Source organism: Oryzias latipes, chromosome 1 (assembly GCF_053564925.1).
Source record: "Oryzias latipes strain Hd-rR chromosome 1, Olatipes_Hd-rR_3.1".
Classification (NCBI taxonomy): domain Eukaryota; kingdom Metazoa; phylum Chordata; class Actinopteri; order Beloniformes; family Adrianichthyidae; genus Oryzias; species Oryzias latipes.
The window spans coordinates 18,597,967-18,623,847 of record NC_136237.1 but is presented as its reverse complement, the minus strand read 5'-3'; the positions used below and the strand labels follow the sequence as shown (position 1 = coordinate 18,623,847).

Below are 25,881 nucleotides of genomic sequence, written 5' to 3'. Positions count from 1 at the left end.
CTGGTTTCAAAGTCAGCTTCTAGAAAAAAACACCCAACAAATAATACTATTTAACGACTTTTAAGCGGCTGGATGGCTCAGTTGGCTGGGTGTAGGACTGGTGCATGGTAAACCAGGGTTTGATTCCCAGGGTATATAGAGAGCTTGATCCAGTGTGCAGTGTGGGTTCTTAGGGAAGACCCTTCACGCTCCTGCCTATCTATGCAGCCATTAGGGGGCCTAAGTCTGGGTCCTCGTCTGCCGGACCCCAGCCCGGGTAAAACACAGGATTGTGTTAGGGAGGACCTCCCACATAAAAAAACCTATGAAAGTCAGTGAAAACCGATTTGCTGTGGGAACTCCTGAAGGGATATGCCAAAGGTGAACAACAACAACAATTTAAGTTTTTTTTTAATTTTTAAAGGGCACTTTAGAATAACTAACTGAAAATGACATTCCATAACATTTAGATTAATTTTAAGAAAGAAATATTCCTTCACAATAGAAACTAAGTCCCATTAAATTCAAGCTTTTTTTTTAGGAGTCTTTGCTTGACTATATTACCAACAGAACATTTGTGTCTAAAAAAATGTTCAAAATTGCAGATATAGCTTTAAACCATGACAGAGTCTTTTTTTGTCAGAGTTTCAGTGAAACTTAGATACAAAAACATCTATTTTTACTGTAGTGTAACAACTAAAAAAATTAATAATAACTATTGAAATACTTGGCTTATTGGAACCAGTGTGAGTCTAAGATATAAAGAATTAAATTAATATACGGTGTAAACCACAAGGAAATGTAGATTGCAGTGCAATTTCTGTTTTAAAGGTAAAAATAAAGTATAAAGTATCAATTTAATAATACTAATATCTGTTTGCCATCAGCCTCATATGTGCAGACAGGTATGGTTATCTTTGTAGGTGTGAGAAGTACGGTGGCCTTGAAGTGCAAACTACACTAACCAATCACTTGACGCAAATACATATTAAAAATCGCGACGGCTATTGAAAAAGCAAAACACATACTAAAAAAACATTATATTTTAGAAAACAAAACTAAATTCCAGAAACCAAAATGTAAAAAACAAAAAGGAAGAAAACAGTTCAGAAAAAAATAATTTTCAGACAACAAAAAGAAATGTCCGAAAAATGAAACACAACAAGGAACCGGAAAAGTTAGGTACTATGGGACGTTGCTGATTGGATGATGCTATCCAGTCATGTCAAATAACTTTCAGTTGAAATGATGGACAAACGTCATCATCCAATCAGCAAAAATAAAAAACAGAAACACTAAAAACAAAATGGGATTGCACAGGTCATGGCTGCTGCTCCAGATTTTTATCTTTTATCTTGAGCCAAAACTAATTGCAGATAACTGTTAAATTTAAGTACACTTTTATATTTATTTTATTACGCAGAGAAAGTTGTTTTCCATGAGCATGTGAAACAGAAACTCAAGTTTTGAGCCGACTCATGCCCCTTTAAACTTTTTTTTTGTGTGTGTAGGAGAGTCCAAAAGATTTGTTTCGTCAGAGTATCCTTCCCCGCCTCCAGCGTATGGACAAAAAACACCGCTTGTCTGTTTCCTGCTCTCAGCTTCGCCCTCTGAGTGAAGAGGAGACCATTGTACAGGAATGTAAACTCAGGTAGGAGGACCTCCAGTGTTGATCACGTGTGTGTGACCATTGATTGGAGCCCATGGAAGGTGGTGGACTTTCACTTTGCACTTTTTGCAGGTCTGGTTTAAACATTAACTTGGACCTGACAAAAGTTAGGTGTGACTTTGAGAAGGAAACACCTGGGAATATATCAGTCATCTATAAAAAGATAAACATTTAAAAAAAAGGTAGTATACAGCAGGGAAAAAAGCTACTTGTCAGTTACAGATTCTGGAAGTTGTTTTACTTAAAGATGGGAGGTCTGTAATGTTGTAATGTTTCATGGTTACATTTGAACTGTGAGAGACAGAGTATTAAAAAAAATCTAGGATTTTGGAAACATGCAAGCAGTGGAGGAACTAGAACATTTTATTAATGGTAGAGGAGGGGGGCAGAAGACTGTGGAAGGGTGGCAAATGAGAACAGCAGAGTGGATAGCCATTACAAATTAGGGATCAAAAACATATTTCAAACAGTATTTATTGTTGTTACTGCAACTAATATTAAAACTGCACTTCTTTTAGCTGAGCTGCTATTAATATACATTGTTTTTGTTATTTTTTGTCATTTTTGCAACGCTTAAAGAAGCGAGTATAGATCATTTCTCAATCTTTGTCAATAATAATGCTAATCTTGAACTACCTTAATACTTGGTGGCATAGATTCAACAAGGTACTGGAAACATTCCTCAGAGAGTTTCATCCATATAAACATGACAATATCACACAGTTGCTGTAGATTTGTCGGTTGCACATCCATGATGTCAATCTCATGTTCCCCTACATCTCAAAGATGCTCTTTTGGGTCTAGATCTGGTGACTGTGGAGGCCATTTGAGTCCAGTAAACTCATTGTCATGTTCAAGAAGCTAGTCTGAGATGATTCCAGCTTTATGACATGGTGCTTTATCCTGCTGGAAGTAACCATCAGAAGATGGTACACTGGGGTCATAAAGGGATGGACATGGTCAACAATAATATTCAGGTCAGCTGTGGCGTTGTAACCATGTCCAAGTGGTACTAAGGGGCCCAAAGTTTACCAAGAAAATATCCCCCACATCATGACACTACCACCACCAGCCTGAACTGTTGATTTAAGGCAGGATGGATCCATGCTACAGGAGGGTCACCCGGTGTGGTCTGCCTTAAGGTTGGATGTGTTGTGTGTTCAGAGATGCTCTTCTGCTGCAGACCTCGATTGTAACAAGTGGCTTTTTGAATTACTATTGGCTTTCTATCAGCTGGAAACAATCTGACCTCTGGCATCAACAAGGCATTTCTGCCATTTTGCTCAGTTGAGTTGCTGCCATATGATTGGCTGATTAGAAATTTATGTGAACAGGCAGTTGAAAATGTGTGACTAATAAAGTGGTCAGTGAGTGTAGAATGGCTGATACCTCTTTATTTCTCAATAGAAGTTTGTGGGATTTTGGCTTCCTGGCTAGAGGGGAGGGGTCATTCAGTCCAGTTCCCATCTACATTCTATGCTCCCTCTCTAAATCAATAATACAAAATACTACGTATGTGAAAAACTATTTTACTACACCATTTCTTTTCCTTTTGGAGGTTCTTCCCAGTATTTCCCAGTTTTGTTCTTGAATAAAATAATTCAACAGAAAGCCATTTTCTGGTTTTGTAAAAACCAGAATTCATCTCTGAAAGCCTTTTAACCAAGGATGCCATTTAAAAAAAAGTGACAAATGTTTGTTCTGATAAGTTTTCTCATTAAATGTTGGCTATCCTTTCTGTGTCTGGCTGCACTACAGGGCATAAATAAAAGAGTGACCTCCGTATGCATTTCATATCCCACAGTAGAGTATTTAATTGCAAAATTAAAATGTAAATAACTCACTTTTTTGGCGTGTGAGCATAGAACGACAAATAGTTGTTGGTCATCACTAAATGGAGCTAATCTCATGACATCGCGCGGGTCTTACACACCGACGTACCTGCGGTCAGGTGTTGTCAGGTCGGCCTCGCTCGTGCAGCTCCACTAGGGCTGACAGACAGGAATGGAGTTTCAGGACGGGGGCTTGGGGCGGGGAAGGAGGACAGCTCAGGAGAAACTTGTGAGAACTCGCCCGAGTCTGTCCAGGAAGACGAGGAAGACGGGGATAAGTGGGCAGGGAGGACTTGCGGCGGAACAAGAGTAAAATAAAAAGACGGGGCATTGCTATCTCGCCGTTTTTTAGCGGAGTTTGTTTGTGCCACAAACCGTGAGCAATGCCCGGCACGAGGAAGCTGTGAGTCGGACTAACTGGTAAGGCGGAACGTTTGTTGCTGTTTTCGGCCGAACGGAGCTTCATGTACGCGGAGGGATATGAGTCCAGACGTTTTAGATGCGCCCTTGATTTTAAGGAGTTTGAGCTTTCGACTAGTTATTTATATTAAAATAGACTTATATGTCGACTCAAAAGTATAGACAGACTATTGGTTTGACTTTTACCTGTAGGTTTGCCAACACACATTGTACCTGTTGTTAAAACAAGAGTAACTTTTGAGCGCTAAACTATGTATATAACGATTTATTTTTTATTTTTTTATTTAAATACTTTTCAAGGATTGTTAGAGAGGCGATGGTTAAAGCGTGGGTAAACCAAAAACAGTCTGTGATGTCAGACCGCATTGCACAATCCTGGACTCCAGTGTTGCACAGGTGGTGGTGAACTGTTGTTCCACCGCCCTTCAAACAGGATGCTGAACTCATCACTTAACAAAATCCATAATTGTTTGACTTTTTGTTTGTGTATAATTTGCATCAAAATCTGGAAAAAGTAATTTCAGTGAATGTTACATTTTCTGGGAAAATTGTACATTCTTTTTTTTAAATTCCTTTTAGGATTTTAATTGTGATAGCTGACAAACATCACACAATCTCTAGGATTTTAAATGTATTTTTATGCCAGTGTGATTTTCAAAATACTTGATTTTTTTCTATTTTTGTATTTATTATTTCCCACTCCAATCATCTTTTATCTATTTTAAAAGCGTTCCTAGTGGTCTTTTAATGATTATCATATATTAAAAACACATGTTGTTTTCTAGGACATGGAAAAGCAGAGCAGCAGTTTATTAAAAATGCATATCTGAGTTGTGGGCAGAACCATGAGAGCTCTCTGTTCACACACTCTCCTGCTAGCTCACACCCCCAACCTAACATTACTGGTGGAACAAAAATGGCGAGCAATATTGGAGCTATTCAGCTGTACAGTTTTGAGCCAGACACCAGGGAGCCTGTGGCCCTCCCACTGTATTTTCCACGTAACAATAGGCTACAATCTATTTCAAACATTTTTTCCTCTGTCTGATTCCCAGTAAAATTGAAGAAAGAAATAATCAGATATGGAATTTTGAGCTTAATTTTATTTTTTATGCCCTCCATTATCAAAAAACCTCACAGGAACATATGAAAACTTCCCGAAAACACACTTTACACCAGAGTGGGTCTTTAAGTTGTTCTTTTGGGTACAAAGAAAGTCTGTTCTACCAAACCCAACTGTTGGTCCTGCATGAAGCAGCATTAAAAAGTCGCTGAAGTATTTAGACACTGCCTTTTATTAACCTCTGCATCCCATGACCCTGAAGTGGATTCATCATACAAAAAGTCTGACTTAATGCTTGATTTCATGACAGAAATCGTTAGTTGTTTATATTATAATAGTTAATTTGTTCAATACTGTTGTAAATTCGGAAGCTCCTCATGTGTCAGCCTTGCTCTTCTACAGTCAGGAAGTTGGAAACTCAGTGAGGAAGGAAGGAAAAAAAAAGGCAGGCTATTAAAAGTCTCTTCTTTTTGTGTGCGTGTGTTAATGTCCTTGTACTGTTTGTGTTAAGAGAGAGACTGAACACTATCATGTATGGCTCCTTTGTATAATAGCCCCAGATCAACTCATTGCTCTTGTTTTTCAGTAAAAGGAGAAGTATCTCAGCATACTTCACTCAGCTGAAGGTAAGACTTCAACCTAAATCTTTTCGCCGTGCAAACCTCACTTTAACTAACTAATCCCTCTAAATTATATTCCCAGAGTCCGCCCATTTCTCTCACTTGCCAGCACAGAGGTGCTAATGCATGATTTTATTTCCATTAGATTATTGCAATGTCCTGCTCTCTGGTCTTCCCAGAAGAAGGATATCAAACCTTCAACTGCTGCAAAATTCAGCCGCATGCGTGCTGGCGAGGACCATGGGGCGGGAACACATTACACCGATTTTGAAATTACTGCATTGGCTTCCTGTGCAATTCAGAATTGATTTTAAAGTTCTTTAGGGGTCTATAAATGTTTTTATGGTCTTGGGCCTTCTTTTTTATCTGATATGATTTTAAAATATGAGCCCTTGCGGCCCCTGAGGTCTTCTGATACAGCCATACGGCGAGGCCTCATGCAGGTATTATGGACCTCGCCTGTGGAACAGCCTCCCAGTGAGCCTCAGGGCCGCAGAGACTGTTCATGTTTTTAAAGAAAGGCTCAAAACCTACCTTTTTAATCTAGCTTTTAGTTGAAATTTAAGAACTTATACAATATTTCAATTATTTATGTTCTCTTTTTACCAGTTTGATATAGATGTATAGACATTTATTTAATTATTTTAAATTTTTTTTATTCACATTTACCATTTTATATCTGTCTATAAAGGTTTATTTATGTACTTATTTGGTAGTACAAAGCCAGATTTCTAGTACATTGCATCATTTTGTCACTCTTTTTTATGATGGTGTGTGTAAATGTGTGTGTGTGCGTGTGTGTGGGGGGGGTTGTTGGTATTGTGGTTGTGCTAAACAAATGATTTCTTTGTCTTGTCCTTTCGTTTTAAATTTCATTATGGTTTTATGTAAAGCACTTTAAGTGACCTGAGTTGTAAAAGTACTATACAAATAAAGTTTGATTTGATTTAAATTTACATTTTGCTAAAATTAAAGCTGAAAGTTGTATGTAAACATATAGTAAGTAAGTATATGTAGAGTAAGAAACAAAGTAAACATCATCCGGATGGGCCACATGTTCATAGATCGGTTAAGTTACCATTTATATTTTTTTCATCATGTCAACCATCAAATATTTCAAATTGCACTAAAGTTTGGCGTCTCTTTTCCTGCTTCCTTGCATCAAAGGGATTGGTTGGTCGGCGAGAGATGGATTCACTAAAGAAAGAGCTGGAAGAGGAGCTGAAGCTCAACACCGAGGATCTGAGGAGCCACGCCTGGTACCACGGACAGCTGACCCGGGAGGTGCACATATAACAATTCTTGCTGGGTTTACACTCAATGGAAATACACACACAAATATATCAGCAGAGAACTCTATCTTTTCTGTCATAAATATATATGCTGATTTACAGAAAACCCTTCCATCACAATGAATTATATGAAAAAATAGCTTTAAAGGCAGATCAGTTTGAGGCTGCAGTGTAATGAGGGGAGATTGAAAATATAAGCCTTTTTGAATGCAACAATATTTTAGTAGTCAGTGCTTCAAAGAGTCAAGAGTTGAGCAGTTAAAACCTCGACATAAGGTTAAAAAATTGCTGTTTTTTCAAAAGCATCAATATAAGTTGAGTGTATATGTCAAATTTTAGTTCATTCACTGTTTTCTTAGCTGTCCCTTTGTCGGCTCAAGCTACATTCTGTCAGATTTTTATCTTGACTGTGAACATGCATCCAGCTGACCAGCTGACTTGTCTCCAGGCTGCAGAGTCACTGTTGCATAGAGATGGGGACTTCCTTGTTCGGGACTCTAGTTCTGAGCCGGGGAACTACGCTTTGAGCTGCTTTTGGAGGAGCTCTCGGCTGCACTTTAAGGTCATTCGAGTCGTTCTTCGTCCTAAAAAGGTATGGGTGTGAACTACATGCTATATGCAGGAAATTAAATTTTGAGAATCACTCATTAGTGGAAAATTACACACATTTGTTTGACATGTATTGCTGTCAGTTTAATGTCTGTAAATAAAAATAATACTGATTCTGTGATGGTTTGGGTTTTGTAAAGCCATTTTTAAATTATTTTATATTAGTTTATACCACCGGTGTTTTTCTATTTGTGCCTCAGGGCCACTCACGGGAGCTGTTTCAGTTTGAGGAAGACCGCTTCGAAAACGTTCCGTCACTCATCCGGTTTTATGTGGGTGGGCGTCGCCCTATCTCCAAAGCTTCGGGCGCCATCATCTTTCAGCCAATCACACGGACCCTTCCTCTGCGTGCCATCGCCGAGCGACAAATAGAGCTCAGGAGCAGCGGCGTCAGAAGTGCGGAGAGGGAAAAACTGTTCACGCACAGTAAACGACGCAGCTTCAGCTCCACACACAACGACACACTCCAAGTCATCAATCCCTTGCTCAGGTTTGAACACGTTCAGTCAGGTGTTCATGCACAGAAAAAGCTGCTACTCTTCTTGTGTCAGCATAATTAAAATCATCTGTACTGGGTCCTAACTTTAGACAAATGAATATATCCTTTTACCTACAGATTTCCTTCCTGCTGCTATTTTTTCTAGCTCCTTTACGTCAAAAGAATATTGGCCAAAACATGATTTTTTTTAACTAACTAATTTGTATTAAATAAATGAAACAATGAATTATACTGAACAGATTATAACACAAATGTTTAAAAAGCTAAGCAAAACAAACGGGCACTGCGACGTATTCCAGGCTTTCAGTAGCTTGCACATTCAGTTGCAGAGTTCTGCTGAACCTCATTAGTCTCCGACATGTTTAAACCAACCTATCTTCTTGTGGGCCAATCGGATTTGCACTTAACCCTTTCATGTCTGACTTAATTTCCAATAATATAAAAAATATTCTTCAATATTTCAATGTTAAATTAAGTGGACTCCTAGATTTAATGGTATGTTGCAAATTAACAACATAGCACATGAAGGGGTTTAAGAGTCAAGTCAATGGTTTCAGCAGGTGCTGTGGCATTAAAACAAGCCCAAATCCTTACCCTCCATCTGTTTAGCATAGATGACAGCATACTTGCTCACGATCAGTTCAAGACTTGACGATTTGCATGAAATTGTAGCAAAACAATCTTCAAACTCTTACAAAAGCATAGTTAGCATTGCCCATGTCCTTCTTGCATTTGTGTTGAATCCTCTATGATCCCATCAGGTTCTTTGTGGTTATGTTTGTGAATGAAAACATACAATGTAAGAGGAGGCAATAACCTCTGCCATGACTGCACATGTGCAGAAACTTATGATTTAAAAAAAAAATCAACAGAGAGATTTATGACAGAACTTTATTGTATTTGTGGCAGGAGTGGAAGCCAACCTGCTAACATGGAGAATGTTGGACGGAGGCCTTCTCTTCAGTCTGCACAGTCGGACAGCAACCTTAGAACTGGTATGTGAGTATCCTTTGTCCTTAGCATCGTTTTGTCTGCTATAATTAATGATGTCTAAGGGGTGCAGATGTGTATCATTACTATATAACTTATTTTTAAGGTAGCTAAAGAAATCCATTTTTTGTAGATTACCCTGGGTGTTTTTGTAACTTTTAAACTGTATTTTACAATTTTCTCTACTATTTCATCTTTAAAACAGTGTTTTGTGGCTATGCTTGATTTCCATCTTTTTAGTACATTTATTTTTTAGTGGTATTTATTTGCGGTATTACACAATAATTTCACAACGAACTGAAAGTGTTCAAAAAAACTTTACTCTGAGTAGTAAATTTATTCATTTTTTACTTCAAAAGTCACTCAAATTGTTTTTTGGTGTTTGTTTTGTTTGTTATGAAAAAATAAAACTTATCAAAACAAAATTAAATTGTATAAATCCAAAAGAAAAGCAAAAACAAGGTCAAAATATTGTAAAAAATATCTAAAAACAAAACAGGCGAAGCTCCACTAAACTATTTTCAAAGGATTTATTCCAATTATGCGTTATAACTGTAGTTATGTTTGTTTTAAACCAAAATATGTCAAAGCTAAAAACAGTTTTAATGCTTTCACAATAAATTTTGAATGAAAACTGTAATAATGGGGGGGTCGATGTCATTCCTGCATTGTAAACTGCAGACATGATTGGCAAAGGGACTGTGAGTTCAGAGGCTGCTTAGGGTTAAAGAAAGTAAATGTGCAGTAAAGTTTCTTGAAGGGCTACCTTATCAAAGGTGTGTATTTCTGAAGATTTATAATTTCAGTTGTCCGATTGTCTGGTTTAAATTAATACTTTAGATTTCATGAAAAAGTGCTGTTTTAAAAGGCATTCGTAGTATTCTTGTGAGCTATATTGGTTGTGGTATTTTCTTTGAATAAAAAGAGAGTTGTGCACAAAATCCCAAATACGCTGTGGTGTAAATGCATTTTTTATGAGCATAAATCCATTTTGCATCCCGTTCTATTATCAGTAAAGCTGTTATTTAAGTGAAATCTCACTTGTAGTGTTTCTGTCCAGGTGTTCCAGAGAGCAGCCAGTCAGAGGACACTGGCCCTGATCCCGTCTCTCCAGTGTTTCGCACAGGCAGTGAGCCTCTGCTGAGCCCACGACCGCGTCATACACGGCCCTCCCTCCTAGGTTCACATAAGACATGCATTGTTTTTCTTTGAGATAGAAGAATAAGTCAGACTCTTGAACTTTGCACATGTCTGCAGGTGGTGGCGCGACCTTGCGAGGTTCGGACGGGCAGCTGCACTCCAGAGCTCCCCCCAAACCCCTCAGAGTGTCTGTTGTTTTCCCCAACGCAATACCTCCTCCACCCACTGACGCAGATGAAGACCCTTCCTCTTTCTATGATGAACTGGTGATCCAGGTAAAAATGTTTCATCTTTTAAAAAAAATAAAGAGTGAAGTCAATTTGGGAATACAACCACTGACTGTAAATTGAATGTATACAAGATACCCTTAGTAGAGAACCTTTTATGTACTTTCTGCTGTGCCCAGATGCCTCAGAGCAGACGGAAGGGCCATGTGGACCGGCTGCGTGTAGAGGAGAAGTGGCAAAGTCGCGCACGCATCACAGAGACTTCCTTTGGACTACTGGACGCTCAGGAAAACGAAACATCACCACAGCCGCTATTTGATAAAGATTTCCCGAGGAAAGCGTCAGAGAAAGTAGAAGACTGGCATTTTGAACGGCCAAAGGTTTGTATAATGTTAACTCTACATGTTATAGTAGACCATCTTGTTTTTTGCTGCCATATTTTGTGGCTGCACAGTGGAACAGTGGTTAGCGCTCTCACCTCACTGGCCCTGGTTCAAATTCTAGCTGGTTCCTTTCTGTGTGAAGTTTGCCTGTTCTCTTTGTGGATGTGTGGGTTTTCCCCGGGCACTCCGGCTTCCTCCCTCAGTCCACAAACATGTTGTATGGGTTAACTGATATTTCTAAAAAAAATATGTCCCACAGGTGTACATGCCTCTGCAACAGGCCTCAGAATTCACTCTGTCTTCACCTAACAGTAGGTGAAGACAGCGTAAACCCAACCCTGTAACCTTTCAAGGTCAGAGCTCAGAGATTGAGTCGTTTTACTTCCGGATAGGAAAAAATGAGCTGGGAAAGTATCTCATATATACATGGATATAGTTTACTATGAAAGGCTTAGGAAAAGCATGACATAGGCCCTTTAATTCTGCTTTGGCCGCTTGACTTTGTGTGTAGGGGCCAGTTAACCAAATATTAGCTTGGGTCTTAAGAATTCAAAGTATCTTAAAGATGTGAAATAATGCAACAGAAAGAAGGTTATATTTAAAAACAAAAATGTCTCTTGAAGAAGTTTTCTAACTTTAAAGCACGGAGGTGATCTAATCATACTTAGGGCAGGTGTTGTGCCTCATACTGTTGTAAATTTTAGCTTAGTGAATGGAGGAAAGCCAAGAAAAATGCAAAAAAAATAAAAATCATCACACCCACAAGAAAACAATGAGTGCAGGCCCTTTTTTTAAGTGATGAGCTTAAAAATATATGATCTTTAAAATATCTCAAATTACCATGTTGTCGATGAAAATTACTTAAGTAAGAGCACCACTGATGCCATTTTTGCTTTGAGAATGTTGATGGAAAAGTACAGAGAAGGTCAGAAGGAGCTGCATTGTGTGTTCGTAGATTTAGAGAAGGCGTATGACAGGGTGCCGAGGGAGGAGCTGTGGTACTGTATGAGGTCGTCTGGAGTGGCAGAGAAGTATGTCAGAGTAGTTCAGGACATGTATGAGAGAAGTATGACGGTGGTGAGATGTGCTGTAGGTCAGACAGAGGAGTTCAAGGTGGAGGTGGGACTACACCAAGGATCAGCTTTGAGTCCTTTTTTGTTTGCTATGCTGATGGACAGGCTGACAGACGAGGTAAGACAGGAATCTCCCTGGACAATGATGTTTGCGGATGACATTGTAATTTGCAGTGAGAGTAGAGAGCAGGTGGAGGAACAGCTAGAGAGGTGGAGGTTTGCTCTGGAAAGAAGAGGCATGAAGGTCAGTCGTAGTAAGACAGAATACATGTGTCTGAACGAGAGGGATCAAGGTAGAAGCGTTAGGTTACAGGGGACTGAGGTGAAGAAGGTGCAGGAGTTTAAGTACTTGGGGTCAACAGTTCAGTGTGATGGGGAGTGTGGAAAAGAGGTGAAGAGGCGAGTGCAGGCAGGTTGGAGCGGGTGGAGGAAAGTGTCAGGAGTGTTGTGTGACAGAAGAGTGTCAGCAAGACTCAAAGGAAAGGTGTACAAGACAGTGGTGAGACCAGCTCTGCTCTATGGGTTAGAGACGGTAGCAGTGAGACAGAGACAAGAGGCTGAGATGGAGGTAGCGGAGATGAAGATGTTGAGGTTCTCCTTAGGAGTGACCAGGTTAGACAGGATAAGGAACGAGTACATCAGAGGGACGGCTCATGTTGCCTGTGTTAGCGACAAAGTCAGAGAAGCCAGACTGAGATGGTTTGGACATGTTCAGAGGAGGGATAGTGGATATATTGGTAGAAGGATGTTGGAGATGGAGCTGCCTGGCAGGAGGGCAAGAGGACGGCCAAAGAGGAGATATATGGATGTCTTAACAGAGGACATGAAGTTGGCTAATGTTAGGGTAGAAGATGTTCATGATAGAGTGAGGTGGAAAAGGATGATTCGCTGTGGCGACCCCTGATGGGAAAGGCCGAAAGAGAAAGAAGAAGACCATGTTGTCGATGAAAATTACTTAAAGATATTTGCCATGGCCTTTGCAGTAACAACCCCCCTCAACAAATGGTTAAAAATTATTAGCTGTGCAAAGATATCTGAGGAATCCTAAAACTAAAGGTTTTTGTGTGGAGGAATAAAAGACAAAATAAAGGAGGGTTTTTATATAGAACTGATAAAAAATTGTAGAAAAAATGATAAAAATGCACATTTTTTGAAAGAATCACAAGTGTCAGAGTTAAATAAATTAGAGTTTTGACTTTTGTATTCTGCATGCAGATGGAGACAACCTCATGTTTCCAGCTGGAGCTTTTTGAATCACTGCTTTTGCCAGAAAACAACCGACCTTTGGAGCCCAGCGTCCTGCTCATACTCAAAGAGCACTTCAACCGCTCCGATCCAAGCATAACCGCTCTGCACATGCTCAGTGTTGACTGTCAGGTAAACCCAGGACACGCTCTGCTGCTGAATTCCATGACCACAGGAATGCTTTCCTGCCCTCATCACAAAGTAGTAAAAGTAAACCACATGAAGGATTGTTGTTTAACAAACAACTGTTTTGCACTTGCAAACACATATCTACACAAATGCATTTCTCTTTCAAATTTAGACCTAAAAAACATATAGTCTTACCTAAACCAATTTTTTACATTACTTGACAAAAGAATGCATAGTATTTTTGACTTTAACTTTCATCATATTCACATAAATAATTTATTTGAAAAAAATCACCTAAAATAATTTCATTAAGTGCCAATTTTATTGAGAGGGCTTAAACAACCTGACCAAAACTTGCAGGTTGCTAGGATTGTTGGGGTGACCAATGAGCAGAAAAGGACCATGGGAGTAGATTCAGGACTGGAGCTTGTGACTCTACCACATGGACGCCAACTACGACAGGATTTGCTAGAAAGGTACCACACTTTGGACTGACATCTGTTTGAGTGGACACCAACCACTAACAGTTTTTGTTTGTTGGTTTTTGTTCTTTTCCTTATAGACATCATCTAATAGCACTAGGAGTGGCAATAGACATCCTGGGCTGCACAGGAACTGTGAGTCAGAGAGCAACTGTTTTGCACAAAATAATCTTGTTGGCTCATGCCCTGAAAGAGCAGGTCCACAACCTTTATTCCTTCTCAGCTGTGATGAAAGCTCTGGAGATGCCTCAGGTACCCAACCTTTGCTATAGATTTGCAATAAAGTTGAGACTTGTCGTTTATTCATATGTTTGGTTTTGGATTGACGTATGTATAGATTGTGCGCCTGGAGATGACATGGAGAGCACTGAGAAGGAACCATACAGAGAGTGCAATATTATATGAAAAAAAGCTCAAACCCTTCATGAAGTTACTGAATGAGGGAGATGGTAAGTGAATTTAAATTCTACATTTCTCCAAAGGTCCCTCTGCTTAAACCAGCACATGTCCAGGCCCTTCTAAAGTTCGTCAGAGACCATCTGAAAGATCCAGAGAAGGACTGGGAGAATGTCATGTGGTCAGATGAAACCAAAATAAAACTCTTTAGCATAAATGCCACTTGCTATATTTGGGGAATGCTGACTTAATCCCACGACACTATTCCCAATACGAGACATGGGAGTGGGCACATCATGCTTTGGGGAGGTTTTTCTGACAACTGATCCATATTGAGGAAAGGATGAATGAGAAATGTATGTTCTTAAAGATCTGCATGGAAGAATGCAGCAGTTACTGTTCGGGCAAACTTGCTCAGGAGCTACAGGAAATATTCAACCTCAATCATTACCAACCAGTTGCAATACAAAGCATTTGGAGGAGGTTCTGTTTTTGACCAAATACATATTTTCTACATTGCTTTACAAATAAAACAATGTTTTTGTGACCAATGAGCAGAAAAGAGATTCAGGACTGTGACTCTACCACATTTGAAGTGTACCTTTTTCTTTTCTTTTTCTAATCCGTTTGATCCCTTTCGGGGTCGCGGGGCTGCTGGAGCCTATCCAGCCCACTTGCAGGCGAAGGCAGGGGACACCCTGGACAGTTCGCTAGTCTGTAGTAGTCTGTTAAAGTGTACCAATGAGAAACATTACAGACCTCTCTCATTTTTTTAGAGGGACATTTGCAGAATCTGTGACTGCTAAACATTTATTTTCAACACTGTTTATTTAAAACATTTGGACTGTCATCGATTAAAAACATATTAAGCAAGAACTCCATGAAAATGTAACTTTTTAAATATAGGGACTAATTAATGGCAAGATACTACAAACTAATCTGGATTCATAATGTTTAAAAAATGCTACCTGATGTTGATTGGGCCTTATATTTAAGGTGCTGACTGGATTTCATTTGGTTTGGGTTTCCAATAGGCTCTTCATTTGACAATACTGTAGCCATCCCACACCTAATTCCTCTGCTAATGGTCATGGAGGGAGAGGATCCTCTGGAGAACAGCGATCAGGGCTGCCAGCTGCTTTACAATGTCCTTCAGTCAGCTCGGAGTATTGCCCTGCACGCTGGGGACTATCAGGAGTTTGCAAAATCCCTGCTCTCAGGTACAGAGCACTATAAAGTTCACTCACATGATGTAACTGTCAGTTAAACACTTTTTTTTCTTTCAAATTAGAGTTAGGTCATATTGAGATTGGGTTAGATGACAAAAATTGTCTGCAACACTCTTTTTACATTGTGTCGTAAAATGCCAAAACTTTCCCCTCATTTTGTCAGGAATCAGACATGAGGTGGTTCTTATTTTCACCATTGACGTTTACAAGCTGGAAAAAAATTAAACAATTATATAAATAAATAAAAGTCAGATTTCTTTTAGATTGTCTTCTTTTTAACTCTTGCACAACATTAACAACAAACCTGAATTGAAAAATTCAGTAAAAAGAGAAAACAGGTAAAGTGCTAAAATGTTCTTCATGAGACTGTTCCTGTCCCTCCACAGGGGGCTGGGAGCCGGTGCCCGAGCTGCTGGAGGCCTTCCGGACCGAGTTCGCCCTGCGGCTGTTTTGGGGTCAGCAGGGTGCAACTGCAGGCAGAAAAGAGAGATATGAGAAATTTGACAAGATTCTTCATGTCCTCTCTGATAAACTGGAGCCTGTGGAAGTCGTCCCACAACAAGCAGACTCTTGACTTTGAGCTGTTTACCGATCAGATGGAAGCTGACAGCAGCACTTTCTTCATTGGAGGAAACAAAAAAAAAAACAAGCCAAAAATGAAACAAAACTGCTAACTGAGCCCCTTGTGTTTAGTAAAAGAGATCTTATGGGATCAGGCAGAGGAAAAAGAAATGTCTTTATTTACTTAAATGTGAGCAATTTGTCTTTGTTTGCTAGATTTTGTGGGCAAATCATCACTGTGAAGAGATCTGGGGGTTTTTTTCACAGGAAAAGTGGAACTATTGAGTTTCCACAGTTTACAAAATGTACATTTCTAATAACAAACCAGTGTTCAATTATTCCAAACCCCAGCCTGTACATGTCTGATTTCAAAGCAAAAGCATGATTTGAATGAATGGACGCCACTGTTTGAACTACAATAAAAACAGACTTTGTGAAGTCCATGGATGCGTTTTATTTCAACATCAACGGAAATGTAATTATTATTTTATAATACACGTAAATACAATGAAACAAAGATAAAAAAAAAACACATCACACAGGTAAATCCTCTCAAATGGTGACAAAACATTTGCTAGTTTGAGTAGCAGGAAAACAGATGAGTAAACTCTTTGTAGCTTGTTTAAGAGAAGAAACAAAAAATATTCAGGTGCAGTTATTCCAGCTCACATTTGCCATTTTAGCTTAATAATTAACATTAAGTGTTGAAGAACAAACAAAGCCCCAGTTATCCAGATATCCAAAGCCTAAAAGGACAGTAGCGGTTTTGTGTTGTATTAAACATTTACGTTTTTTAAAAAAGGAATCCAGAAATTCCTGTAATCCTTTTAAAAGTACTCCTTAGCAATATTTGGAAGGATTCCTTTTAAGGACCATCTTCATAACTTTTTCAGAAGATTGTTTATCGGTGAAATCGCTTAGCCATGGCACAAAGGATTCAAGATTTGACCTACAAACACTACTTTTAAAGTAGTCATGTTGACATTTTAAATGTGTTCTTCATGCTCATTGCAAAAACAAAGTTAAGTCATCCCTCCGAATTGGTTTTTCAATGCTAAAATAGATTGTAGGTCAGTGTTAGAAAAAAAGAAAAAGAAAAAGTGGGTGAATTTATAAAATTAAGAGGAATGGAAAAGTGGCCAGTCATTGGACAGACTTAAGTTACATTGAAGGGTTTCTAATCCAATCCCCCCCAGCAAAATAATTCCTTCTAAAACAGCTTTTCTATGCACAAAATCTTCAAAATTATTTATAAATTCACATTTTTGCTATACTTAGGCATAAATTAAATACCATAAAATGCATTTTGAATAGCAGTATTTAAATATCTTATATAAAAATTAAAAACAGCCTTTCAACAAAATTTGTATAATAGAGGATTTGCACCAAGATTTAATCTGTTTTTAAGTATTTTTTGTTTCCCTAGTCTCTCCAAAATTCACAAGAGATCACACAGAAGCTAAAATGTAATGTTACCATTGTGGAACGTTTTTACTGTACTAAAAGTACCCCAATTAACCCTAAAAGCTGTTGTAATCATTTTCTTTCTCAATAGAAATGGAATAAAAACACTTCAACAGTGTTAGCTTTAATTCTTCATTTTTTTTTATTGTATTGGTAAATGGCGTATACTTATATAGCCCTTTTTCTACCTTACGTATTGACTCAAGCGGTTTCTTTGTTATGCTCCAGCTTTGCTGCAGATGACATGATGGAAAATCTCTTCTTTGAGTGAAACCTGCGGTAATCTTTAAGTTCACGAGGAGCACTTTTTTAAAAAGTCCTGGAATCATCATGGGAAGGAATGCTTCAACTCACAAAACATAAACATATTTTAAGAAAAGAAGAAAATTTTATATTTGCTTAAGATATTTTGCACACTCCCAACTGTGTAGTGGTTTTCATTCAATTATTAACACAAAATAACTATGATTAATACCTCACATTATTTTTAGGACAGTGGTTTAAGTGAAAAGCTAGAGAAAAAAAGCATCAGCAGGTTGAAAGAACTGACAGAAAAAAAAGTCAAGTTGAGCAATAAAATATTCATAAAATATTGGAATAAAATAAATGTACAATGAAGCGGGAGTTACAGGAATTGTCGTAACTACATTCAAAATTTGTCGCTTTTATAAATTCTATAGGAATAATGCAGGACTGATATTTAGCTTTTTATGGCTCAGTCTCACTTCCCAGAGGGGGGTCAGAGATGGGGGAGCATTCTGGAGTCCACGCCCATAACAGCTCCCATTCACCCCAATGTGGCTGACATCAAAGATTTGAACAACAACTCCAGTTGTTTTGAATGGCTTTGTATTCCACGCTGGCTTTTAACCTCTCAGTAATGGAAGTTAGGCTGTTTGCTTGACGTAGGATGAAGGTATGTAGCCCTCCTCCCCATTGCCTTTCAGGACTCGCATCCATCCATCTCCTTTGTCATTCTCCATTATGGTTAACAGCTCCCCCTCCAAAATGGAAACAGTGCCTTCGCTGTTGCCTGCACATTATTAAAGAGAAATAAGAACGATAGGTACATAGATTAAAAGGAGGTTTATGCATGTATGAGATAAAAGTGAGCCATAAAAAATATACCCTGAAAGGTGTACAAAGCTTCGCAGTGGCCGATGGGCGATGGTATGTCATCAAAATCCTCCTCAAAACTTGTGTAGATGTTTTGAGAATTGTCATTCCTAGACCCAAAAAAATTATCAATAAATCAACAAAATTTTAAATCCAAAACAAAAGCTTTAAAAATATATACATTCTTGCTTACTCTCTGAAATATTACTGAAGTTAATATCTTAAAAATTGTAATAAACAAAATGTCGGGTTAACAAATTAACAGTTTGCATCCAGATTAAGATTTAATACATATTCAGAATTAATTTTCAGTTTTCAGAAAAAAAACTAGCCATAAGAGACCTCTAACAGAGTAAAATTATCTTCCTGATCATGTGTGTTTTTAAAGTGCCCCCTTGTGGACAAATATTTGTATGATTTTTTTTTGTCTGAATTGTTAAGAACTAAGCATACAGGAGGAGATGCACTCTGTTGAACCTGGGCTGGAGGCTGGAGACATTCTGTCATGTAAATCTGACATTTCCACTTTCACATGCTTGTCCTTATGTGATCCATATATGAATTCGCGTTTTTTTTGTTTATTTTTTGAATGTACATGTAGTATTAAGATTCACTCAAAATGTGTCTTTCCAAGGTAAACAAAGGTTAGACATGGAAAGCAGAATCAATGGCGATAGAAATTGATGTGGAGGTCAGCCGCTCATTATTTTTCTGAAGACCCACTAAATTATTAACATGGGAAAAACAAGTTAGGTGACACTGACAGATCTGTTTAGATGACAGCTGAGAGCTTCCAAAATCTAATTACTAACATTTTTTTTCCCATTAGGAAAAACTATCGTTAAGCAAGAAAATATTTCTGAAAAAAACCAGAAAACTTTTTTGGCCATCCCAGGTACCAACAACTAATCTTTTAAAACTACCTGTTATAAAATAAATATAAAAGGAATCAAATGTTAAGTAAATATTTATACCTTTAAAATGTTACCAGTACACTGCAAAAACTAAATCTTAAGAAGGTAAATAGACTGTTAAAAGAAAAAATCTTATTCTGTTGTGTCAGGCAGATGTTTTAGCTTATTTAAAGAAAATCGGCCATTAAGGTAAGAATGATTGACTTTCTTCTAAGGGGCCTGTTTTTGCAGTGTATGACCACAAATTGACTGTAACCCATTTAAGTAGAGGTGAGACCCGGACAATCTAGTTGTAAACAAAACCCACATGAGTTCTAATAATTTAAGTTGAAAAATAATGAACTGTAAAGAAATGTGTAGGGTTTAATAGTGGTGCACTGCAAAACCAGGACCCTAGAAATAAGTCAAAAACTCTTTTTTTCTTTAAATAAGTCAAAACATTTCTTATCAAGAATTCTTATTTTAAGAAAAAAATTCCAGTCACCACGACATGTTTTCTTAAACAAAGATTATTTTCCTTTCTGAAAAACTTTCTAGATAAGATTATTTTTCTTGCATGACAGAAAATAAGACACATTTTCCCGTAAAGGTCTTTTCACTTCCTTTAGATTCCATTTTTGCGATGTTTTCCACCAAATGGTTGGTGTCAGCCAGCAGACACAGATATCAGCTCTGAGGTCGCCTGAACTGAGCTCATGAAGCAGTCTGGTTCGATACTAACACATAAGCTCCCAGGCTCGGCCACGTGTTGGTCAGTCAGGCCTTATAGGACACTGGCTGCCTCCATTGCACATGCTCAGTTAGAACATGTGTAAAGGTAGAGGTCCATATTGTCATGTGACCATTAAACTGTTTTTTCCCCGTGATATTTCTTTAAGTGGATGCAGGCCTTACCCGTGTTGACTGTTGTTGTTGATGGTGCTGGGCGATTCCTCTCCTCCTACTATGTCTGAAAGCCATGTCTGACACGAAAAAGGTATTTTTTATAAGGTCTAAAACGATTGTTTGTGATTTGTATGCATGCGGGCGTGTGCAGTACCTCATATTTATTCAGCTCCCCCTTCAAGCGGCTTATTTTCTGGGAAGTTTCTAAGATCTGTGGTTCCAGACTGGCAGGGTCTCCCATCTGTGGAGTCTGCTCATACACGCCCTTCATCTTATCCAGTGCTTCACTGAGGTCAGACAAAATTGTGTTGCTTAGAGAATATATGCACTGCTTAAGCAGAGAGTGAATAAGTAGAAATTAGCATTAAAAGGACACAATAATGCTAGTTTTCTCTTGAAAAAAACCTCTCCTTTAAGTGGGAATTAAGCTTTCAAATGAAAAGTTTATATCTACATGTAGCTATGATGGCTATTTATAATATGTGCAAACATCTCAGGAACACTGTTTAATTCAAAAATGTAAAAATCAATTTTTGATAATTTTCTAAATAGGAGGAGAATCGTTTTGGAGTTGTATCAAGATAACCTCTGAACATTTCTGGAAGCTGCACATTTTTAGTATACATGCTGTACAACTAACTTCACAGTTGACCTCTTCACCTTTGGTCCTGAGTCTTCTGCAGATCTTTGCTGATTTCCTCAATCTTGGCTTGCAGCTTCTTCTTCCTCTGCTCTGGAGGAAGGTGAGAGAAGTCCTCTGATTGTGCCTACACACAAACACAGACACACAAGGCAATAACACACATAACACACCGTCAACAGGCTGATCTTCATAAACAGGAGTAGACACTCAATACCTTGTTGTCGCTGCTAAAGAGATGTGGACAAAAACAGACAGGTTAGTGCTGCAAATTCAGCTTCCAATCAATGAACACAGGAGAGACACAGAATTACTTTCTGTGAGACATGTTATGTTATTTGTAATGGATGACATTCATTTATGAAATCCCCTTTCAAATCTGTGCCTTTATAGCTCTCTTAAGGGGTTTTAGTTCACTCCTTCAGCAAAGAACCCACACTGAGGATTTGCTCAGGTTCTACAATACCATAAATTGATAAAGGTGATTAAACTTTTAGAATTCTGGCTTGCTTTGAGTCACAAACCGAACCTTCAGACCTGGGCTTGCATTCAAGTCAGTGGAAGGTTTCTCTTTGGTCAGTTATGGAATAAGGGAGCAAAGAAAAGTTGAAGATTTTTCCCCCCCATAATGTGATTTATTTGGCGTATGAGTCCATATGATGAATGTTGACAGAGGGATCAATTTAAAATAGAGGACCACGAATTAGCATGTGAAGAGTCTATTTTGGTTAATAAAACCACAAAGACCGAAAGAACAAATATAACTTTCATCTGTGATGCCATAAAAATTCAAATGTAAAAAAGGTTTTAAAAGAGTAAAGTGTCATGGTGCATTCAAGAATTGGCTGTTTGAGCAATTGATTTAACTGAATTCTAACTTATCTTAAATCAAAGTATTGATTTTTTGAAGGGCATATAACATGCTATTCTTAAACCTTTATTAGTAAACACGTATATAATAATATATTACCTCACGCACACAAAAGAACAAATTTTTGATTAAATATTAGTTATCTTCATTTCCAATCTGGAAGTAAGACGACTCGATCTCTGAGGCACCGCCTTTCTCTCCTTGTGGGTACCGCCCATTTCATGACGTCAGCCTAGACCTCACCAGCCTGACTGCGTTTCTCCCACAAAAACAGATAACATCAGAATTTTCCAAAGATGGATGTGCATAGGAAAGGAAAGCGTTTAGCCAATTGCCTTTAGCTCTGCAGAGAAAGTGTGTGTGTGTGTTAGTCTGGGAGCGGTGCTGGCAGTGCACTCTTCCTGAAAGGGGCGGTTCCTCACTGGTCTATGTCACAATGTGAGAACTGAGAGCAGGGTTTTAGATGAATACTCAGAAATACATGAAGTGATCAAAATACTGCGTTGGGGTTTCTTTTCATGAGGGATGAACATTACTTAAAAGCTAAAAATAATAGATTTTGCATTGTGTAGGCCCTTTAAACCCTAAATATATTTTATAGGTCATGTGTTGAATTTCTTCAGGCTAAAAAACGGTTAATTTGTTTTAGAAAAAAGAATTCCCATTTCATTTAAAAAAATAATTCAAATAGTGAAAGTATTTCCTGTAAAACTAGATTCAGTATTTTGTCTAGCCCTACTAACACTTTGATTGAAAGTCTTAAAAATACCTCAACAATGTTTGCAAATAATATTGAAGTATTTTTTCTACATGACATCTTATCTTTGTTACATTTTTTTAATATTGGTTTAAATCAAAACAATTTGTGTAGTCACTTTAAAAATATACTCAGTTTCTGATCTCATACAGAATAACTACATTCACAAAAAATGTGGATTACTTTTGTTGACTTAAGTAAGAGATTTTATTAGAATAAGATCTGTTGTTCAAACTGTGACAGTGAGATCAGTGCATGGCTGTGTTTGTTTCCTGTGAAAAAACCTAAAAGTAAAAGATTTTTACTTCTTGCTTCATTTGCTTCAAATGATCGACTATTTTAGAGGAACATATTTCCATGACAACTGCTCAAACTACTTTTCTGTTTTTTAAGTTTAGTTTTAAAGCTAATTTGGACACAATGTAATTTCCCCTTTGTGGGATCAAAAAAGTTTTTTAATCTATCTATGTTTCTTAAAATATTTTTTAAACACAAATATTAATATGTGCTTAAAGTCAACTAATTTTTTAAACTTTACAGTCATAAAAATAACAGATATTTCTGAAATGCTGTGTAGAACCTTACATCTGTGTCTGATTTGGTTATTAACATTAAACAAGTCATTTTGTTGTGACATCCCAGAGGAAAGCTTTGGATAATTTTCCATTAAAGTTCACATTTCACAGTTTTCAGTTTTCAAAAAAAGCAGCATCTTATACCAAAGATTTATACACTTTAGTAGATTTATTAAAGAGTAACTCCACTTTGTTGTGAACCCTTTCTGACTCATTCAGACCGTCAGCAGCGAAGCTAAGTTGCAGTCATTTGGAAATTAAAATAAATGTAAAACAATAACTTTGATAGATATGCTTACATCACTCATGTCGTGCTTTTTTATTGACTGAGTGTAAAATTTAGCCATTAGAGATTTAAAAGTGATCAAAACGGTTTGCATTCAAATGTAAACGAGAAAAACTTTGAAAGACTCTAACTCTAAATATTTTTTAAGATGAAAAATTCTGGCTAATGCAGTGGTCATGATTGCTTATATTAGCAATAAACACCAAAACAGTTGATGGAAAAAGCTTTAATTATTTTTGTTTTGGTAGCATCTGGGCGTACTAAAATGTCTGCAGAGAAACTACAACAAGCCTCTAGTGGCAAATTAGGGAACTGCAGATATTCGAACTCTTACTACTTTTTTTTGTGTGTTTTGAATGTGGACTGCATGCAGCTCTTTGAAAGATGCTTTTTACCCAGAAGTCCTTGCAGAACATCTAATATGGAGTTACTCTTTGAACTGTTTCAGAGTGACAGAGGTTTGACACCAGATCCCTTTATCCCTGCACACTTCCCATAGATCCTGTGTGCAACAAGAACATGTTTTACCGTATGCTTATTTCCATGTGACGTCTAGACAAAAAAATAAAATAAAAATAAGAATAACATTCAGTGAGACAGAGGTGCAAACACCCTTCAGCAGATACTAATGTGCCACTAGCATCAATGAGATATTTTACAAGCAAGAACACTCAGGACAGACCACAAGAAAAAAACAAAAATGTTACAACCTAAAGCCTCACTGGCTTTATTAAACTCCTTCAGACTGAGATAAAGAGGGGTGCACTGCTCCATCCAAATATGAGGATGAAGGAGAAAAGGTGTAAACTGAAGATGGGAGTGAAGGAAGGAAGGAAGAGGAGGGCAGATGCATCGATGTGAGGGGAAAAAAAGAGGAAACAGACAAAGAGCTGCAGAGATTTTGCAATAATGCAGATACAGAGTAACAGAGACTCCGAGCTGTTTTGGGGCATGTCTGTGCAGCTGCCTGGAATTAGAATCAGCCCCTGAGGGATACAGGTCACTGGATGAGATATGAAAGGAATGTCAGTTTAGAGTCATATGTATGTGTGTGTGTGTGTGAGAGAGATGACAGTTTTGCAATTTTAAAAAAGCCAGCGGGAAGGGGGGTTCTTGATTAAGCATTTAACTTGGAATTGTTCAGAAAAAAAAACAAAACCTTTAAGCATTATTTGAACTTTGTTTTTCCTTAATACTGTCTCCAATCAGAAACTCATGTTGTAGCACGCACAGCTTACATGAAAAATGTTCCTGACATGCATTTGATAATTAATTGTCTCTTAAATGTGTATTAATAGGAGCAAAACTAAGCCTTTAGGGAATAGGAAAATTCAGGGAGCTTTATTGAAACAAAAGGAATTGACAGTTTTTGACTCCTTTCACATGTTCAAAGATCCGATGAAAATTGTGTTTTGATGTTTTTAACATGTTCTTGTCAAATTTTTCTGGTGAAGTAGGACATATATTAAGATTAAAATTGCATTTCTGAGTATTTCTTTATTCAAAGGGTTAGGGTTAGGGTTGCTGTGAATCAGGAGCAGATGAAAAAATATTGTTTAAAAAAAAAAGTATTCATGATATAGAAATGACGCTGGGTGGGCCATAAGCTCCCTTCTCTGCTCTGCAAAAATGGAAATGGGGGGCGGGGTTGCTCCGGACCAACAGTTCTGCTCACAACTAAGAGGCAAATTTCGAATAAACTACCGCCGCTCTGCAGAAACTAAGTCCTAGAAAAAGACACAGATATTTTAATTTTTTACCAAAAAACAGCATAATCATAATTAAAAGCCCACTTTGGGGATTTTTTAAGAAAATATTAGGTCAGCATAGTTTTTACTTTCATTATGAACACTCAGATTATCTATTTAACCATTATGATGTGTTTTTTACTTTCTATTAACACGATACTAAAGGGGATTAAAACAAAATGCAGGTTTTAAAGTTGACTTTCCAAGTAGTTAAAAAAATAGAATGAAAACACTGAGCATCAATACAGGCAGTGAAGTTGTGCAGTGAGAGTTGTAACACACCATCCTGGCTGAAATCAATTTACTCCATTTACTTAACAAATCCATGGAAACTAAGTGATTGAGGGTTGAGGCATTGTTTTAATTGATTTATCTCATGCTGTTTTAGTACTCACTCATTTATGTGGCCATTTTACCTTTTGAGAAATGATTGATTTTTTTCCTGTAATTCAATCCCATTTAGTGGCTTTAATGTTTAGAATTTGCCGTTGCTTTGCGTTTTCCAAATTAAAAAGGTAGAAGCAAAGGTGGGTGAGGCTGTGTGAAGCATTAGTGTGCACATCGTGGAAGTTCACCTTGTGCTTCTTTCCGAACAGCCGAAGCTTGCCGCGCACTTTTGGTGGGTTGAGGCTGGATTCAGAAATAGCTTTTTTAACTCCCTGGGTGTAGTCTTCAAATTCCACATCCCCGGGTCGTTCAAACCCAGACTTATGTTGTTCTATCAAAAGTTTGGAGTCCTGCAGAGAGAAAAGACAAATGTACTTGGACACCACGCCTGCACAATATA

General features: G+C 37.8%; 2 protein-coding genes across 5 annotated transcripts in view; one reads left to right on the top strand and one right to left on the bottom strand.

The window, feature by feature from the left end:
- sh2d3a (SH2 domain containing 3A) overlaps window positions 1-16,281 on the top strand; it is an 18,417-nt gene extending 2,136 nt beyond the window's left edge. For 2 of the 3 annotated variants that reach the window (XM_004066047.5, XM_078950809.1), the window contains 15 exons: window positions 1,491-1,630; window positions 5,550-5,589; window positions 6,751-6,867; window positions 7,324-7,467; window positions 7,685-7,974; window positions 8,893-8,978; window positions 10,034-10,153; window positions 10,231-10,388; window positions 10,520-10,720; window positions 13,012-13,173; window positions 13,531-13,646; window positions 13,733-13,904; window positions 13,990-14,101; window positions 15,083-15,268; window positions 15,664-16,281. In XM_004066047.5, coding sequence (XP_004066095.1) covers window positions 1,491-1,630; window positions 5,550-5,589; window positions 6,751-6,867; window positions 7,324-7,467; window positions 7,685-7,974; window positions 8,893-8,978; window positions 10,034-10,153; window positions 10,231-10,388; window positions 10,520-10,720; window positions 13,012-13,173; window positions 13,531-13,646; window positions 13,733-13,904; window positions 13,990-14,101; window positions 15,083-15,268; window positions 15,664-15,851 — 2,232 coding nt within the window. In that variant the 3' untranslated portion in view covers window positions 15,852-16,281. Of the gene's footprint in view, window positions 1-1,490; window positions 1,631-3,585; window positions 3,901-5,549; window positions 5,590-6,750; window positions 6,868-7,323; window positions 7,468-7,684; window positions 7,975-8,892; window positions 8,979-10,033; window positions 10,154-10,230; window positions 10,389-10,519; window positions 10,721-13,011; window positions 13,174-13,530; window positions 13,647-13,732; window positions 13,905-13,989; window positions 14,102-15,082; window positions 15,269-15,663 lie in introns of those variants that run through there. The other variant, XM_011477498.4, reaches the window with a different exon arrangement.
- Window positions 16,269-25,881, bottom strand: part of trip10b (thyroid hormone receptor interactor 10b) — a 26,001-nt gene continuing 16,388 nt past the window's right edge. For both annotated transcript variants that reach the window (XM_011477482.4, XM_078950814.1), the window contains exons 9-14: window positions 25,670-25,831; window positions 20,878-20,984; window positions 20,372-20,504; window positions 20,227-20,294; window positions 18,431-18,528; window positions 16,269-18,335 (exon numbers count right to left, since the gene is read on the bottom strand). In XM_011477482.4, the coding sequence (XP_011475784.1) occupies window positions 18,190-18,335; window positions 18,431-18,528; window positions 20,227-20,294; window positions 20,372-20,504; window positions 20,878-20,984; window positions 25,670-25,831 (714 nt within the window). In that variant the 3' untranslated portion in view covers window positions 16,269-18,189. The remainder of the gene's footprint in view (window positions 18,336-18,430; window positions 18,529-20,226; window positions 20,295-20,371; window positions 20,505-20,877; window positions 20,985-25,669; window positions 25,832-25,881) is intronic.